General features: G+C 37.8%; 1 protein-coding gene across 2 annotated transcripts in view; it reads left to right on the top strand.

Moving 5' to 3' along the window:
* Nucleotides 1–17,600, top strand: part of FAM193A (family with sequence similarity 193 member A) — a 41,111-nt gene extending 23,511 nt beyond the window's left edge. For both annotated transcript variants that reach the window (XM_017727734.1, XM_017727733.1), the window contains 8 exons: nucleotides 1,314–1,512; nucleotides 2,782–3,054; nucleotides 3,400–3,682; nucleotides 5,590–5,776; nucleotides 7,338–7,568; nucleotides 9,452–10,295; nucleotides 13,862–13,943; nucleotides 16,718–17,600. In XM_017727734.1, the coding sequence (XP_017583223.1) occupies nucleotides 1,314–1,512; nucleotides 2,782–3,054; nucleotides 3,400–3,682; nucleotides 5,590–5,776; nucleotides 7,338–7,568; nucleotides 9,452–10,295; nucleotides 13,862–13,943; nucleotides 16,718–16,811 (2,193 nt within the window). In that variant the 3' untranslated portion in view covers nucleotides 16,812–17,600. The remainder of the gene's footprint in view (nucleotides 1–1,313; nucleotides 1,513–2,781; nucleotides 3,055–3,399; nucleotides 3,683–5,589; nucleotides 5,777–7,337; nucleotides 7,569–9,451; nucleotides 10,296–13,861; nucleotides 13,944–16,717) is intronic.
* The last annotated feature ends 1,126 nt before the right edge of the window (nucleotides 17,601–18,726 follow it).

Here is an 18,726-nt window from a genome sequence, read left to right as displayed (position 1 = left end):
TTCCTGCTAATGGGATGTTGTTTCCCATACTGTTTAAAGTGGTTGAAGTGTGGGTGCTGCTGAGAGGGGCAAAGTCTTTGTCATTAGGCACATCTTTGTCCATCTCCTGGTCTGATCCAGTGATCCTGTGGTTGCAAAGAGAGTAGAATAGTTCACCAAGATGACTGTTCCTTGCACTTTTTGTCCTTCTTAACGTCCACTTTGGGTTTTCCTGCCTTGGGTGTCCCTTCCTTACCTCTGTTCCATAGCTGCAATGTACCAGCAACAACCCACTGCTGTCCTTTGGAAACCATGATAAGTATTTCTTTGCACCCATGTATATGAATTTTCTTTTAATGCAGGTTATTCCAGCCCCTTGCACATTCACCATTAGTCAGATAATGAAAGTGCTTCTGTATAAAAAAGGGAGACTGGGTATGTAAGTTGTTTGGCCAGGAGTTTCATGTCTGAAATGTCACTGGACTTAACTGATATTTTTAATATCTATACTTCTGCATAGCTTTTAATGTGCATCAAATCTAGTGTAAAAAGAGAACAAACCTGCTTTGCCTTGGCCTTTTTAAAGGTGGCAGTAATTGAATATAATGTTTGTGTTGCATGAAGTCTCTGGGAGAAAGTTTATTTTAGAATGTGTGTAAACAATTTCAGCCAGAAGAAATGGGGTGAGCCAGAACAACTTGTTTCTATAAAACAAGAGAAAGTGTTTGCTTCCCTTTTTTTTTTTTTTCCACCAGTTCATTCTTAAAAGGAAAGGGTGTATTCCTGGCCTGTTGATTTTAAGTAAGGAACCACTTAATACTTGAAAATGAAAAAAACAGGAGAAAAACTTTTGGTTTATATGTTTTATTTCTTTTTCTCTTGTCCTTATTTTCAATGATGAAGTGTCTGTAATCCCTTTTTTACAACTGTCTTCTGTGGAAATAATTGTCATGTCAGAGAAGATTAGTTTGTTTAGGCAGCTTGTGCTTTGAAAAGTAGTAATTCCTAACAAGTTCTAAATTCATACAAATACTGGTTTTAATTATATATTAACACAAATATTTTTTGAGATTTGGATATTTGTATTCATCGTTTCGTTGCTTCTAAAAGCAATGCTTTGTGAGTATAAAATATATACATGTACATGCAATCTATGTAATATATTATCTGCATTAATTATCAGCAAATCAGTCTTTTTATCATTCTGGGAAATACTCTCTATTATGCTTTTGATAATGCTTTTTGCAATTAAAACACTATGATTTGAATATTGCTGTTGGAGTGACTGTGTAAGCAAACAGAATATTAATGGAGAAAATACTCTGTTTTTGTAGGCATTACCACCAGCTCCAGTTCAGAATCATACAAACAAGCATCAAGTATTCAATGCATCTCTCCAAGATCATATTTATCCAAGCTGTTTTGGGAGCACTCCAGATTGGAATAGCTCTAAATTTATAAGTCTTTGGGGTTCAGAGGTGATGAATGACAAGAACTGGAATCCTGCTACATTTTTGCCTGACACGATTCCTGGTGAGGGTTTGTTACTACTTCGCACTGACTAGTTAAAAGCCTTCTGGTTTATGTTTCTTTTTAGGAATGGTGGGTTTTATCACCATGGTTTTTAAAGATGGGATTCTGGCAGATTTGCTGCCACTTCTACTCCAGTGGGGCTGAAAATTGAAGAATAAATTCTTACATACTGGGGAGAAGATGCTAAAGGCAAACAAATAGCATGCTGCTTTTCACCTATGGTCATTGTAGAGTTATGTTTGTCTTCAGAAGTTTAGTATTGTAGAGAAATGGCAAGTAAAGGGAAACTTAAATAGCTTCTAGACTTCTGCCACAAAAACCTGACTTACTTCTACAGGGTAGTAAGAGCACTAGTAATGTGGTACTGTGTCCTACTTCTTACAATGCACACAGATAACTGAATTGTCATTCAGGAAGACAGAGGGATAAGTCAAGAAAAAAATTAATTTAAGCCAGGAAGCATTTGGAAATCCTAATGGTTAAAGTGAAAGAGAATAAAAGGAAAATGAGAGAGAGATCTTTCCCTTCACATCCTAGCAAATACTAAAAAGCTTTTTTTGGTTTATTTGACTTGTATGAAAAAGGAGGCTTGGGGGTTTTGTGTGTTGGCTTTCTTTTTCAGACTCATCTGCTGCTAAGTTGTGTCAAGCTACTACAGTGATACTTAAAAAGAAAAGCATTAAAAACATCCAGAAAACTTCCCCAGTAGGACAGCTCATCCATTTACAAATGTAGTTATGGGTAGCTGTTCCAACAGATGGTTGGTGGCAGACTCATCTGGAAGGTCTATCACAAAGGTCTTTCTGTTAACTGGAATTTCAAATAAATAAATAAATGGTTTATCATTTTGTATTGATAAAAGGATATGTTGTTCCATCTTACAATTGTTTTGTGGCCAGCCTGGATTTCAGATAGTGAAGATTATATACATAGCATGTAAAATGGTGTGCAATTTAAATTTTTTAATAATAAATGGATGAAGATATCTGTAGCACATTTGCTACTTGTTAACATATTTAGTAACATCCTTAAAATTGTATTTTTAGGGTTTGTGATTCTGCTCTGAGACTTCCCAGCACATTTTGTTACAACTACATTATTTGGGAGGATGGAGGGGGAAAGGAGGATTCCCTTCACTAATCCTACTAAGCCAACATTAACAATATATCCTATGTCTGCATCTGAATTATTGAATGTGTAATTCTAAATCCTATAAAGACACTTCAGTAATTATGTGATTCTTAATTACTCTGTGTGTTTCAATTGAAGGGAGTGATATATTAGCACCAGCACTCTCAGAAATGAGACCCGAAGCACTTCCTACTACATCTAGCAATGAAACAACAGCAGTTACTGACAGCAAAGAGAAAAAAAATGCTGCAAAGAAGAAATGTCTGTATAATTTCCAGGATGCCTTTATGGAAGCTAATAAAGTTGTCATGGCAACTTCTTCTGCCACTTCTTCTGTCTCCTGCACAGCAACTACAGTGCAGTCAAGCAGCAACCAGTTCAAAGTATCATCCAAGAGACCTTCATCGATAGGTAAGGATTTGTAACTCACGTACAGCATCAGTAACTGGCTCAAGTACTTTTAGCTAACCATAAGGATTTATGTAAGTGTTTAATTTAGTAATATTATGTATCTTGATGATTTTGGTTAATTGCTGCTGTTATTACTCCTGAGTTAGTCTCTGTACTCCTGAACTAAATAACTTTGTGAAAGATCTTGATGTTAGGGTTTGAAATTGGTAATAGAAATGTGTTGAAATATTACTGATTTTTACAGAAACTGAGAATATACAGTACTTTGTATGATTTTATGGATAGTTTATGCGGACTTACTAATTATTTTTAATTGTAAGTGGTTTCTTTTTTCCCCCAATTTAGGTGAAGTGTTCCACAATATTAATAAAGAGGACCATAGACATTCTGCACCAGTTGCACCACGAAATAGTCCTACCAGTTTAGCATCCCTCCCTTCACTGTCTCCTGTTGCATTGTCTCCAGCCTCTACGCCACATCTTCCAAATCTTGCTGCTCCTTCTTTCCCCAAAACTGCTGCAACAGCCCCTGGATTTGTGGATCCTCATTCAGGTCTTTGTCCTACTACAGTTGCACCTCCTACTTCAACCACGGACAGCTCTGTAAGTGCCCCACCAAGTGTCTGCAGGTAAGTTCGTTGTTATTCTTGCCATTCTTTTTTACAATAGAAGGGAAATGAAAATACAGATACCTCATCTCCTTTGCCACTGGTTGTGGCATGAAGGCTGTGTTTGTGTTCGGCAAATGAAACCAAATGCAGATATTTAGTATGTAACTTGGTGTGAGACTTCACAAATATGATTTCCATGGTGAAGTCCAGTTACTGAATTTAGAGGCAAACAAACATTTGTTCACTTTTAGAAATGTTACCTGGGATATACAAGTCAAACTAATCTTTCTTACTCTTGTTGCTGGTAACGATTGCTGCTGCTGAGACACAAATCTCTTGTATAACATACCTGTTTTCTATCATTTTGGCATTACATGGCAAGCAGGAATTAAAAGCTGTGAAAACTTGGTCTGCAGTTTAGCTAAAACTATAGAGAGGTCATACGTGGTCTTGAAACCTGCCACATAGTGACACATTTTCCTGACTAACACCTAAGACTTCTTGGATATCAGTCCTAACATTTATGCAGTGGTTATAGTGTGGAAGGATGTTGTGATTTCTGAAGGTTTTCAAAGGTCTTGGAGGTAGGAAGGACTTTGCTGGAGCTGTTTTCTGGTAGTGTTATGTACTGTGGCAGGCTGACAATGGTGCCAGCTCTTTGATGTGTCTGAAGGGGGAAGGCATAACAGAAAAGCAGTTGAATCATTGCTCTGAGCTCTCTGTGACCTGTAAGGCTGTGATCATGGATGCTGTGAATGTAGTCTTCTGGCTGCTGTAAGTTTTCAGAAGATGATGTGAGATTTAGGTAGAATTTGGTAAATACGTTTAAAAATGCCCTTATTTATGTTATCAACTGGTTTTATTGATGATATCTCGAGATAAGTGTTCTTTCATACTTGAGAAATTACTGCAATTTTGTGAAGAAATTTTCTTACCTAGCGCAGGGAAATAATTGAATATAGACTATTGGACACTGTAGAAATCCAACTTTTTATCATCCTTTCCAGGTTCTAACATGATATTTTTATTTAAAAAAAAATAAAAATAAAAAAAAGAACTGGGAGAGACCCAGAAGCAGTGATTGCATTCTGGGGAGGGGAAGTGAGGTTAGAGAGAAGATTTATACATATTTGCTAGATAAGACACTATGGCCTGTTTTCACCTTTCTAGCATGAGAACAAAGAAATACTAATGACGGATGAGAGGGGTTTTTTTTAAATACTTTATTTTGAAGCAAAATCGCATGAGTTTTAGAAGACCTGGACAGTGGAAAAGTTGTGTGCACAGTTACACAGAGTTCGGGGGGAATCAACTGCCATGTACCTTCTTATTGAAGAGATGTGCTAGTAGTTCCCCTTCAGAATCAAGCTGCAGACAGGATAATGGGCACTTTTTGGTTTTAGCTGACCTTGGATTTTTTCTTTAAGTCAAGAGGTTGAAAATCTATCTAAAACCAGGGAATTGCAACTGCATTTGAAACTCACCATAAGTGGTGAGATGGGCAGCAGTTTCAAAACTATTCCATTTTAAAAAGCTAGAGTCGCTACTTCTAAAATAGTTTGCCTGTTTAAAGCCAGGAAAAACAGTTTCAAAACTCACTCTCTAGGCTGCTTTTTCAGGGAGTCACTAAACTGGTTTTTTATAAAGCACTTTCCTGTGTATCATTTTATCCTACTGCTTGGTTTTGAATGTCTCCATTTGCAAGCTAGTGGATGAAGGCTTTAGGATTTGATACATCACTGGTGGCTGATATCACCACCAATGAGAACCATTATTCCTGGAAGATGCAGATATAACTGTATATGTTTTTTTAAAAAAAACCTTCATTATTGTTTTTTTAACATATATATATATAATTATAACATTATATATCTTATTTATTACCATTAGAGTTTTATAAGCATTTTTTTTTTAATTTGACATAGTGATCCTGATTGTGAGGGCCATCGCTGTGAGAACAGTAACACGTACGATCATCAGCAGTATGATGGAGAGGAGAGCCAGGATGAAGATAGCTGTTCAGAGCATAGCTCCAGTACCTCAACTTCTACAAATCAGAAGGAAGGAAAATACTGTGACTGCTGTTACTGTGAGTTCTTCGGCCATGGAGGAGTAAGTTTTTGTATTTTAAATTGCTTTTGTTTGCTTTTTTGTCACTTACTTGTCATCAGTTGCATGTGATTTATCAGACTGCATCTAAGGGAATGGCATTGGAACTCACTCAAGAAGTTGTAAAAGGAGTTAAAAAGTAATTTTCTTCTTTGAAATGAAGGATTGAAATAAACGTTTCCAGTTCAAAGCATTTAAGAGCAATAAAAATGACTAAAAGATTTAGGAAGCAACTGACTTGAATAATAGGTACCATGTTTGACTGAAACTGCAAACAGTGGCATTGAGCCATTTAAGTAACTTCACAAAATTCATTTGCTCCTCTGTAGTACTGTAGTTACAATTAATGTGATGAGGTTGGGTAAGAGTACACTTTATATAGGGTATTAGTTTAAATCTTTATGGCAATTTATGAGCTAGTCTGCTATCTGTAAAAATAGCAATCCTCAAAGTAGTCACTTCAATATGATTTTTAAAAAGGAGAAAAAACTCTAGATTCTTAGCTAAAATGTAACACATTAATTTTTTCTTAACTTGTAAATCTATGTATGACCAGTTTTAATAATCAGTTTAATGGTACAATTTGAGTTGCTGGCATTTTTCCTATTTGAAGTAAAAGCTCAGTTTTTTTGCCGTGTATTTGATCAGGTGCAGTTTCGTGTTAATGCTTCAAGTGAAATAAAAGCCCCTGCCCTGTGGCTTAAAGTGGCCAGGAGGGGATCCCATTTCTCCTTGCATGTTCCCACTATGTCCATGCTTGATCTGTTTGATAGTTATCTGACAGCACAGTAAGTTACTCATTTCGCTGAAGTGGCAGAACACGACAGGATTTTTAAGTTAATAGGCTTTCTTTTGCTGGTTTAGTGAGTTGAACTGGTGTAGCTGCGAACAGATGGGCACCAGATCTGGTACAGGAGCAGAGGGGGTAAGGCATCAGGAGGGGAGAAGCAATGAGAAGTTGAGAGGCAGGAGCAGCGGTTGGGAATACAGATATAAAACATGATGCAAGGATTCCACTTGCAGCAGTGTTAAGTTATTGATGGGACTCTGCTGGAGGGTGTGCTGGCAGGCTTCAGTGCAGGATAATCAGCCCTTCACAGGTACAGCCCAGAGGCCTGTGTAGCCCAACCTCTGAAACAGATTTCATAGGAAATAAAAACAGACCCAGAGGCCTGTGTAGCCCAACCTCTGAAACAGGTTGGCAAATGTCTGCTCCTTTGAAATTTTCAAATATGGCATACCAATCACAAGAGAATATGGAAATATAAGTCACAGTATTTTTTTCTTGCTTTTAGAGGTTATTTCTTTGTCTTCTCACTCATGCCATCCTCCTCAAGATCAGCTATTCTTTCAGTTGGAAAGTGTAGTTCAGAAGCCATCACCAAGTCTGGCAGGTCTGTTGCCTGTTAAATGTACTTTAGGTTCACATACAAACAATGAGTTTGGCAGTCAGGTTTGGACCTGCCATGTTATTTGAAGGTCTCTGAAATTTCAGAATCTCAAAAGCATTAAGTCAGTGAAATTTTTCCATTTAGTCACTAAATTTTTGTCTTGTGTCCTTCAGCCTCCAGCTGCACCAACCAGTAGAAATTATGCAGAGATGAGAGAAAAGCTTCGTTTACGTTTAACAAAAAGGAAGGAGGAACAGCCGAAGAAACCAGATCAGATCTCTGAAAGGGAAAGTGTTGTTGACCATCGAAAGGTGGAAGACTTGCTACAATTTATAAACAGCTCTGAAACCAAACCAGTAAGCAGTTCTCGTGCAGCCAAGCGAGCCAGGCATAAGCAAAGAAAGGTAAGACATAAAAATGTATTTATTCTAGACCTCACATTTTTAAATCTGTGCACTCTCCTTAAGTATGCCATTAGGATAAAACAGTATACTGATTTATCCTAATGCTGTAATTGTTTTCTGTGTCGTTTGTGATACACTGCCAGTTTGTTTTTACACAGCTGACTTACCTGTTCTGGTGCTACCTGAGGAGTTATGTACTAGACTGGGAGGATTCCTCACAATGCCATTGTCATGTGTTTTGGTGCAAGTCAGCTTTATATTGGAATTTTCCACACTTCAGAAGGTTATTTCTGAGTATCAGAAATGTAACAAATTTTACAGTTTTGTAGCATTGACTTGTAAAAGTGGGCAAAGTTAGAAAGTCAGTGTCGCTGTATTGGGATATAGGTTTTGGTAAAGTATCTCTGTAGGAAGCCAGAAAACGTAGGTCAGTGCTTTTATGAGAGAGGAAGAGTTGTGATTTGGTATTTTTAGAATAATTGCACTGAGCACCTTGCTGTCCTGATTGACAGAGGTTAAGTGCTGTGCCGCGTGATGATGCAAAGGGTTATCCCAAGCTGGAGTGGCAAGCTTCAGGGAGGGGGTAAGGGAAGAAAAAATTACAGGTTGCTTTCAAATAAAAATTGGCAAAAAAGGTTTCTAAAAAACTCCAGTGTCTAACAGTGAAATTATTTTTTGGAAACGGTATGTGCTGAAGATAAGATAGAGAAAATATGAAAGAGGAATAATAGAGGAAAGACCCTTTTTTTTTTGAGTTGGAACAAGCAGGAGACCTTTTCTTACAGCAGTTCAAGTATCAGCCTTAAGTATAAAGTTCAAGGCACAGTGAGATTGGTTGCTGAATGTTTTTAGTTTCTGCTAAGCGTGTTATGTGATCTCACTGTAAATATTTTCTTGTTTGTGGATTTTCTTCTGGCACTACTTTCGCATTCTTTAAATGCTTCCATGGGTTTGCAAGACCTAATGTTCACAAGTTAAATTCTTTATGTTCATGTTGTAGCAATATTCAGCATCTTGAGGGTTTAGTGGATTATTTATAAATAAAACTAACTTCGTAAAATTTGCAATGCACAATTCACTTTGCTCTTACAGTGCAGTTTGAGCATAAGATATGGAAAATTCTCATAGGGTTTTTTGAATGACTTCCGTAACTGTGAAAAAGTAATGCCATACAGGCACCTCTAAATGTGCAAGAAAATAAATGGTCGTGATTGTTCTCATTGTATGACTGTTTCATTTTGCTAATGATGCTTGCAAGATCAGTGCTGCACAGCAAAGTTTTAGGCATTGGCAGCAATGGCTGGCAAAAATCCCTTGTGACTTTGTTTTCGTTAATGAACTAATGGCTGACAATAGAAAACTGCCATCCTTAGAATTTTTGACATCTTCTGATGTAACTATTAATTGCTTAGTATTTTGGTGCAGACTGTTTTTAATGATTGTTCTTCCTAACATTCCTGAAGTCTGAAACAGAGCAACTCTGCTACCAAAGCAAGAGAACAGGTAAATGATACAACTGATGCAAACCTGAGTTACCTTAGTAATACACACAGTCTTTGAGAAAGAAACTGAGTGTTTTGTGGAAATAGAAAACTTTGACTGTGTTAGGCTTAGCAGTAGTGAAGAAAAGATCAACAGCTGGTATTAACAATGGTCAAATGAGTTACAGAAACATAGAAAATGTGAATAAGGGATTGTAATGTATTTAAAAGGGCAGCCTTTGTATACTCGTTTGTTTGCTCTGCAGACTTACAGATTAAGTATGTTCATATGTTCACATCCTAGGATTTATAACGTTCATGAAGAAAAGTAGTAATAATCCCTAAGACTCTTAAATTTCCAAAATATTTGTCACTTTCAGTAAACCTATTACTACTTTGCAGCTTGAGGAAAAAGCTCGACTTGAAGCTGAAGCCAGGGAGAGGGAGCATCACCAGTTGCTTGAGGAGCAGAGGCGGCGTGAGGAAGAGGAAGAAGAGAGACTGAAACAGGAATTACAACGACTCCAAGAGCTTCAGCAGTTGAGGGCTGTAAAGAAAAAGAAGAAAGAGCGAACAAGTAAGGACTGTCCGAAGGTGGACCTGCTCACTAGGAACTGCCAGGCAGTGAAGGAACCTGTCCCAAATGCACCTGAAGACATTCAGAATGGTACCCTTGAGCAATCAGAAAAGATGGAAACCTCAGCCGGTTCACTGTCAAGACATGTGAACCACACTGAACAGAGGCCGGTTCTAGAGACGGGCTGTGAACTGTCCAATGCTGTAAACACTAGAGACTCAAAGCTGCTTTATCAGAAAGAGGGCAGTGTAAAGCAGCATGAGCCCCTCTCTTTTCTGCTTGATATTATGCATCAACATAAAGAAGGAAACAGCAAACAGAAGCTAAAACAGATGAACAAACAGTGTGTTGAACAAGTGAAAAAGCCTGCTGAATCCCCCAAAGCAGCTGAGATTCAGACTAAAACCAGAAACCAAATAGAATCCAAAGCAAAAGCAGCAGAGCTCCCAACACTTGCAGAACCTAAAAAAGATGAGAAGAAATTAAACAATAACAACAAAAAACAGTTGAACCATGTAAAGGAAGAGAAAGCACCTGTAACAAGTGAATCCCCATCACCAAGTGAACAGCAGCAAAATAATAAGCTAATACTTGCAGATTCTCCTCAACCAAAAGGCAAGAACAAGAAAAACAAGAAGAAAAAAGGGGACAAAGTCAACAGTTCCATTGGTAAGTGTGTAAAAAAGTTGAAGAACTTGGGTTATTTTCTGTTGTTACCATTTAATTCCAGAAGTCTGACATCTTTATCTTTAGGCTTCCCTGCCAATGTAAATTAGAGAAACTGAAAAACTGGTGCCAGGAAAACTCAAGTCATCAGAATTATAACAATTAAGAGATAAGATAGTGTTCTAGTAAAGAGGTGTAGGATGCTTTCAAAAATAAATGAACGAGCATGTGCTGTAGGTTTTGTAGGGGGTTTTGTCAGTTAGACTTTCCAGGAGTCTCGCTTTTTTTTCTTGCTTAAAATAAATACATCATTTAATTCAATAGTATGCTGAAATCCATTTTGAATTTCTTTAAAAGCAAGATTGTTTCTTATGCAGCATTAAGAGTATAGTATGAAGTTGGTCTTTAGGCAAGGGAAGTAAGGGGATTCTGCAGTCAAAGAATGGTCATTCATGCATAAATATGCATTTTTTTGAGTGGAAATAATTCCTTTCTTATATTAATTACATTAGCAGCTAAGTAAATGAATACAAAAAACTAATTTACTATTTTTTATTTGCCGGCGTGAAAAGTTGCAGCGGGATGTTAATTAGTTGATCAAATTGAGTGTGTTCTCCATATTAGCTCGTTCTAGTAAACAGCATATTTTTATTTCTCAGACAGAAATAATAAAACCATAGAAGATTGACTTAAGTAAGTTGCACTTGAATAAAATTATTTCCAACTTACTTTTTTGTTTGCCTGAACATAGCCAACAACTAATACCAGAGCTGAAAAGCGTGTGCAGTTCTGGCCCCTTGGCTTTGTCAGCACAATAATCAAACTGCTGTTCTCCGGCACCTCTTCATTCCTGCACATCCTTGATCCCTACTGGGACTACCAGTTGGGATGGCAGTTTTTTAGTGGACACTTGTCTGCTCAGAGCACCTGGTCATTCCCCTGGGATCACCTGGTAGCTGAGTGGTAATGTTGCATAAATTCAATGTACGCCAAATCACGCTGCTGTTCTGACTGGTAAGCACAACAAGATAGACCTTCATGCCTTGGCAGTTGCTGCCAGTGTTTCAAAATACTTACATTTGTTAAGCTTTGTTACAAAAATGTAAACCTAATTCCTGGTTGCTGGAAGTGCTAAGGGGTTTTTTTTTAGTGATTTCATTGTTGGGTTGGGTGAGCCCACTATCTTTGTTCTTAAATCTGATGCCTGATGTTTCCATTCTATATCAGTCAAGCAGCAATACAGTAGGGAACCATTTTCTCTGATATTAGTTCTTGTGCATACTCTGTTGTGGTGTTTGGGTTTTGGCTCTTTTAATTTATCAAGAAGAATGTACTCCAGTGATTGAAGCAAGACAGTACTCTAGAACTGGGAGCAGAAAAAGAAGACTGGAGACATTTGAAAGAGAAAATATGGAAGAGGGAGGTGGTGGAGGGTGTTTACTGTAGGAGAATGCAGGTCCCTTCCTGCATCTTGTCCTCTTCCCTGCCTCCACCATTTTTTTTCTCCTGTTTTAATCAGGTATACTTACAATTTCCAAAAGTTAATGTTCAAGTGTGAAAAAATACAGGGACATGTTTCTAAATTTATCAAGAAAACGTTGTGCTGTTCTCTGTAGAGTTGGGACTGGATTTTTACTTTAAGTAATTCTGACTTGAGAGCTACAAGAAAGATACTGTAATACATGATTTTTCATGTAGTTATAATTTTTTTAAGATATAGGGTTGATGTACCAAATTAGCAAAGACACAGAAATTGAACTTAGAAAAAAACAAGTAGAACTAGGGTAATTGAGAGAACATGAAAAGAGGGAAACAAAGCTAGGGGGTTTTAGCTAAGTTTTAAAATGAAGTGTTAAAGCAGTGAATATTACTGCTTTTGGTGAAATCTCTGTTTCTTAAAGAAATCTCTTCTGGAAGAGTATTTTAACTTGTTATAAAGAGGCTGAAGAATGCTAGGAGTGTTTGTAGGACTTTCTGCTTCTTCAGAAGTAAGTCGAATGGCAAATACATGCAACTTTTAAACTGCCTTAAGTGTCTTTACCATGAGTTGTCTGTTCTCCTAATCTCAAGGATTCTGGAGTCCAGGTGTGTATTTGTTGGTTTTGGTTACTTTCTTTGTCTCACCCATTTTTTGGAATGTATTGTAGAGCTGCTTCAGGAATGAGATTGGAGTGTATATGTAGTGAGAAGGAAACTTCAAGAGGAATACGTTCAAATTGGTTTCTACAAAAATGTGTGCTTTCTGATGCATTTCTTTTTAAAGTACCAAAGAGATCCATATGCTGAGATATGTGCTAGTTTGGACAAATTTGGAGGAAAATATCCTCTGATAGAAGGCAGGTTACAACCACCCCTCCCCACCAGGTTCGGGAAAAAATAAATTTTCCTCGAAGGAAAGTGAAAGAGATAAAACTATTTATTTAACAAACACACGGGAAAAGGAAAATAATGCTAAATAATAAAACCTCTCACTGTGGAGAGAAAACCTGGGAAAATTTCAGAGTCCTTCTGTAGGTAGCCTCTCTCCCCCGCCTTGGAGCCGGGGTCATGATGGGCCCACCTCCAGGGCTTCCACCTCGGTGGAAAAACTCCCGATGTGTTCTGATGTTGAAGACAGTCCAGCAGAGAAAAAGGGAAAAAATCAAAGTCCCAGGAAAACAAAAGTTCAACTCTGTCTCTCTGGAGAAAAAGTAGCCGAAGGCTGGCTGGAAAGCAAGCAGTGCTTCCTCCCGCTCCTCTCTCTTGCTGCAGCAGAACACAGAGAGGAGTCTGGATCTCTGTGTGTCCTTGAAACATGAAAACAAACTGCAAACTGCTTTGAAGAGTTTGCTCGGTTTTTTTTCTCTCTCCCCTCTCAGGCTCAGTTTAAAGGTATAGAAAGGCACAAAATTAATTTCTGGGCATAGAATAGCAGTATGGGATACAATCACCCCAAGGCAGTACAATATACCAACAGGCTCTACAGTGACTTCTTTGTGATAGCTGAGGCCATGCAACTCAAGTCATATGTTAATGTGCTAATATTTGGGTTGGGGTTTTTTTAATAAAGTCTAATGGTTACTATTATGACAAACTCTTGCAGACACAGCCTGATCATCATGTCCCAGAGGGCGTACAGCAGCTCTACAACCCAGAAGTTTCAAAGTATTTTTCTTTATAAATACTGTTTTAAAAATATTTCTAGAGCTACCTTTTCAGTAGTAATACCAAAAAATTTCAGGCATTCAACAGCTATCTGATTCATCAAGCCCTCTGTATATTGGCTACTCTTACGTGTATTTCAGGTTTATGGTATCTTTTGTCGCCCATGCAATCAGGAAGTTTACTGTTGATTCATCTCTTCCTTTTTACCAATGTGACTCCTTCAAGTCTGGGCAGAGATACTAGTATAGGGTTTTTAAGAAGTGTCTTTTTAATTATAAGTGTATATTAATTCAGTGTAAATATGAATAATAAATAATCTACATGGTTCAGTCAGTTCTCCAAAGACATCTTTAATGCAGCTTCTTCCTCTCTCCTTCCCCCTTCCCCTTGGAATCTAACACAATGTCATCATTTTTCCTTTGTAGATGATGTGTTTCTACCCAAAGACATTGATCTAGACAGCGTGGAAATGGATGAAACAGAACGAGAAGTGGAGTATTTTAAAAGGTAAAGTGCTGTAATCCCTGTATATAAAGCTGTTGTTGCTTCTTTCCATATGTCATGGTTGTAAAACAAGGAAAAACAACACCAACCCACAATTTAATAACTAACTCCTGGCAGAAAAGCCTGTGTTGTAACAAAGCAAATCCTTTTACAGCTGACATTCTGAACACTGTAACAATCACCAGAGCTGTGATCTGTGGGCACAGCTCATAGCTGAATAGCACATATTCAGAAGTGAGTGCCAGAATTATCTGTGTGTCCCCCAGGTTCTCATCAAGGCCTTCAGAATATTCTCAATTACCATTATTTATAAGCAAAGTTGTTGTGAATATTTCTTCTATTATCCACACAGGCCAAATACTGATTAGTGTTTAAAAAAAAAAGCTATTAGGTATAAGTTTGCAGACAGATATTTCAGAAAGGTCTGTTCATTTTGTTTTCTTCCTTGTTTACAGAAACTGTTAGTTGGGAATTTTATATTGCACATGAAGTAGAGGTGTATAACTGTGGGATAGTAGCTTATGCCAGTCTTTAAGAGGAGATTCTTATCCTGGAATCATGGAATGGTTTGGATTGGAAGGAACGTTAAAAGACCATCTCGTCCTAACCCCCCCGCCATGGGCAGGGACACCCTCTACTAGAACAAGTTGCTCAAAGCCCCATTCAACCTGACCTAGTACAGCGACACTAAAAGAATAATATAAACTTGTGCTTGTGAAAGCTTTTTCTTCTGTACTCTTTGGTTGATTTTAGGATTTGTGCATCATATTGAGAGTTGGACTCAATGATCCTTGTGGGTCCCTTCCAACTCAGAATATTCTGTGATATTAGTTACCTCTGTATTCCTCAAATATGAGCTTATGTTTAAATAGTGTAGCACATGTTCTTCCACAGTACAGAAATCTGTTCAAATTTGTTCTTCAGTGGTGTCTGGTTGTGCTAGTGCCCCATGAATACATCTAGTGAGCCTTTCATTATGGTAGCCAAATCTGAAATGTTACAAATAACTCAGTTTCCAGCAATTACATAACTTAGGACACAGCAGTAGTATTTCACAAAGCAACACAAGCCATTTGTTTCAAGAAAGGGCTTTCAGTATGTATTTCTTTTCTAAATTTATATAGTTTTCACAGCCTACATGCCTGGGATGTAATGTGTGTGTGGGTCTTGCAAAGAACTGAGTGCAACTGCTGCTTATTATTGCTACAAAATGCATATATCTGATTATTTTTGGAGTTACAATGTGCAAGACTATGAAATTGTCACGGGTACATGGTCTCTAGTCTCAAAAATTATTTTTTGAGTGGTGCCAATTAAAGGATTTTTTTTTTAAATCAAAATGTAGGCTTTACAGGTGAAATGTGGCATGTGTTAGGTACTGCTAGTGTTGCTATAGCATAAGCCTTTGTTATGGAATATTCTTGGCTTCCTTCAAGTTTGCAGTATCTGCAGTAAATAGAAAAGTTATGTTCATCAGTTATTTACTCTCAACAGGATGAATGAAACAGTGTCTTACATTTGTAGAGGTGCAGTTGAATTCTGGAGATGAACTTGACAAATGTGATTCCAAGTGAAGAGTTAGCACTTTAAAGCATGCAATTTAGTAATCCATTCAGTAATTGGCAGAATGTACTCCTTTGCTGTCATCTGTTAGGAAGAGTGTGCAACTGTCTCATTTTTTTTATATATGCCTGTTTAGAAAAGGTGTCTGAAAAGCCCTGATAGATGCTATTTTAGAGGAGGAAAAACAGCTACTTAATGCCTTTAAGGCTCCTTTAATGCCTAGGTTCTACCATTTGGTAATTCCCAGCATAATACTTGGAAGGCTAGTAGCATGGCTTGTTTTAGTAACCCTTCATGGCAGTGAACTGCCCAGGCCTACTGAATTCATATTTTTTTACTCGTAGTTCATTCATCATCTTTTCTTCCTGCTTTGTAGTGGTGTAATAGATGGATACTTTAATTACACCCTGACATCATGATTAATACTGTATGCTGCTTCTAACTTTAGCACAGAAAGAACAAAATAAGTCTGACTGTAACCTTCCACTGTACCTGTTTTATTGTGCTCCTTCTGTCTGTCGCCCTTTTTTCGCTTTCAGTTGTTACAGAAGCATTGTAACCTTCCAGAGAGAGGTTTGCACTGCTGTGATGCAGTCATGCAGCCTTTAGCCTAAGCAAGCCTTGATAAAGTTCTTCAGCACAGTTTAACAGTCCCTGAAAAGCCTGCCTGTGGCAGCCTTTTCCACAGTTATTGCATAAACTGTGGTCAGTGAGAGCAAATAAGAGGGTTTTTGTTCTAGAGGTGTTTCTTCCAGGCACGTGGGCTACTTATCTGCTGTACTATAAAGAGACCTTCTTTTCCTAGGTCTTTGTCTCCAATGCAGCTTTGCTGTATTAAGAAGAGAAGCAGCAGTGTCCCGTGCCATTACTGATGATGCTTTGCACACCATCTACCACTCATTCTTACCCTTTCAGAACTTTTGGTGAATACAGCAATGCCATTTCTGTTCCTAGTTAACATTCAATATTCTGTGCTGCTGAATGTGCAGCATTCTTTGCTGCCTCCTTCACTTAGTTGTGATAATGCAGTGGTGTTAAAAGTAACTGGTTTATGATGTATTTGAGTGATGGACAAGTGATTTTTTTTTTTTTATGTATGGTTTTGTTAAGAGGTTTTATCTTTCTGAATGAGAGCTACTCTCCAAAAGAGGGATAACACACATGGTTTGATTTTAAGTATATTGGTTTCACTTTATTGCTCTTTTTCTTTTCAGATTCTGCTTGGATTCTGCCAGACAGACAAGGCAGAGACTTTCCATCAACTGGTCCAATTTTAGCTTAAAAAAAACCACCTTTGCTGCACATTGAAATGACACAATATGGGGAGGGAACCCTGCAGGAATCAATGAATGACAACTCCACTTACCTGTCCTGCTGTGCTGAGAGCTTATCTGGTCTTGAGCCAGTGCTGCCTTGCCTTGTCCCCAGTGCTGTGTGGATCTGCACTGAACCCTTTGGCCTGATAATTCTTGCGGACTGAAAAATTGCCACTTTCTACCTGAATTTGTTAGCTTGTGTGCTTGTAGTCTGTGAGTGAGACTTACTTGATTGTAGCTGTATGCCGTTGGAGTTGGAACAATAGCTCTTTTCCATCTCCTTCTGAATGCCTTGGCCTCAGAGACTTTAAATTGCTTAGGCTTGGGTGGAGGCCAAAATACTAGGTTGCATCATCTGCAGTGGCTCCTGTCACTTCTGCATCTAGCTATGTTTTGTCATTCTGACTCCTGACAAAGGAATGGACCTAGTCAGTTGTGCTTTCATCTGCTCCAGAATTCTCCTGACAGGACTTCATGAAAAAGAGGCTCTTATGGGACAAGTATTCCCTCAGTTCTTTCACAATCTACTGTTTAAGAGTGTACAAGTTACGCTATTTGTGTTTTGATTTTTTTCTTCCTGACTTGTAGCCAGCTTGTGTAAGAATACTTGCAGAATGAGAAAATTTAAAGAAGAACAGTACTCACACTATCAAATCTGTTATAGAGTGTATAATTGTATTAACACTGAAGCCTAACTGGCTACTTTTTTAACATATTGTTAAGTGATATTAAAATCATGTCTTTCTTTTTGAAAGATGGAATACATTAGTATGGCAGATGACTTGTGTCTTGCTTTTTTCTGCTTGGGTGGGGAAAGGGAAGAAAGAAATATACAAAAAAATTTTGTAAACTGAATTTCAGCTTGTGTCAAAATTAGTCAGTGAAGCCTTATCAACTTTAATATATTCCCTGTTTGCCAGCTCACATGATAGGAAAAACTATCTGCTAGAGCAAGAAAGACTCCTCCTGAATGCTGGAACTAAGTTTCTGTGAATTACTGTAATGTTTCTATTTCAGTGGATAATTGTGAGAAACAAGGTAATACAAAAATTTCCAGTTTAATATCAGTGCAGAAGTGAAGTAGGTAGGTTCAATACTGCTCTCAGGTAAATGGTTAACAATATAGTAGTGGTTTACAGTTCAATAACAGTTCCAGAGTATGCCTAGTGAGAGAAAATATGGGTGATTTAGGAGTTTGAGGTGTGTAAAGGTAGCACACTTGTAGAAGTTTTCTGATACTCTCTTCAGAGACAACAGAAGCTTTTTTACTCCAGATGATCATACCCAAATTTAAGGAGGCAGTCTTCCTTTTTTTTTTTTTTTTAAGAAAACTGATCTTCCACTCAGCACATATTTAAAAGTACAATACAGCTTCAAAGCCCATTAATGTCCTTTCCCAGAACTGTTCCACAGTTTTCTTTCTTCTACTTGTTAGCACATATTTTTCTATGATCCACCCCCTGGGCTTGGGACTGAATTGCAAGATACAGTGTAATTACACTCAGCTTTGGACTTGGGAGAGTTTAACAAATGATTTCTTTCATGTCCCCTGTGAGGCACGGATGTAGCAGGATTGGGTTGGCTGCAGACCACTGAAATACCTACAACTTCACATCCTTCTTTTTTGTTCTGGAGCTCCTATCCCAGTGTGTGCTCCTGGTACAGAATATAGTTGCTCACCTAATACCCAGACATTGCAGGTAAATGAACCCTTAGTCTCCTCTTGCAGAGGAGATTTTGAGAACAATACCTGTTTCCAAAATAGAGTTCAGGGACATAAAAGGGACATCTATTATTCAGATTAAAGTTGAGGAAGGAATTAATAGCTTAGACTCACTTTTTTTGTCAATGTAGTGTTTGTCAATGGATTTGTTTGCTTGTGCTAGAAGAATAGCAGCTCAAACCTA

This window comes from Corvus brachyrhynchos, unplaced genomic scaffold (assembly GCF_000691975.1).
Source record: "Corvus brachyrhynchos isolate BGI_N302 unplaced genomic scaffold, ASM69197v1 scaffold80, whole genome shotgun sequence".
Classification (NCBI taxonomy): Eukaryota; Metazoa; Chordata; class Aves; order Passeriformes; family Corvidae; genus Corvus; species Corvus brachyrhynchos.
This window is presented reverse-complemented; position numbering and strand designations above follow the sequence as displayed.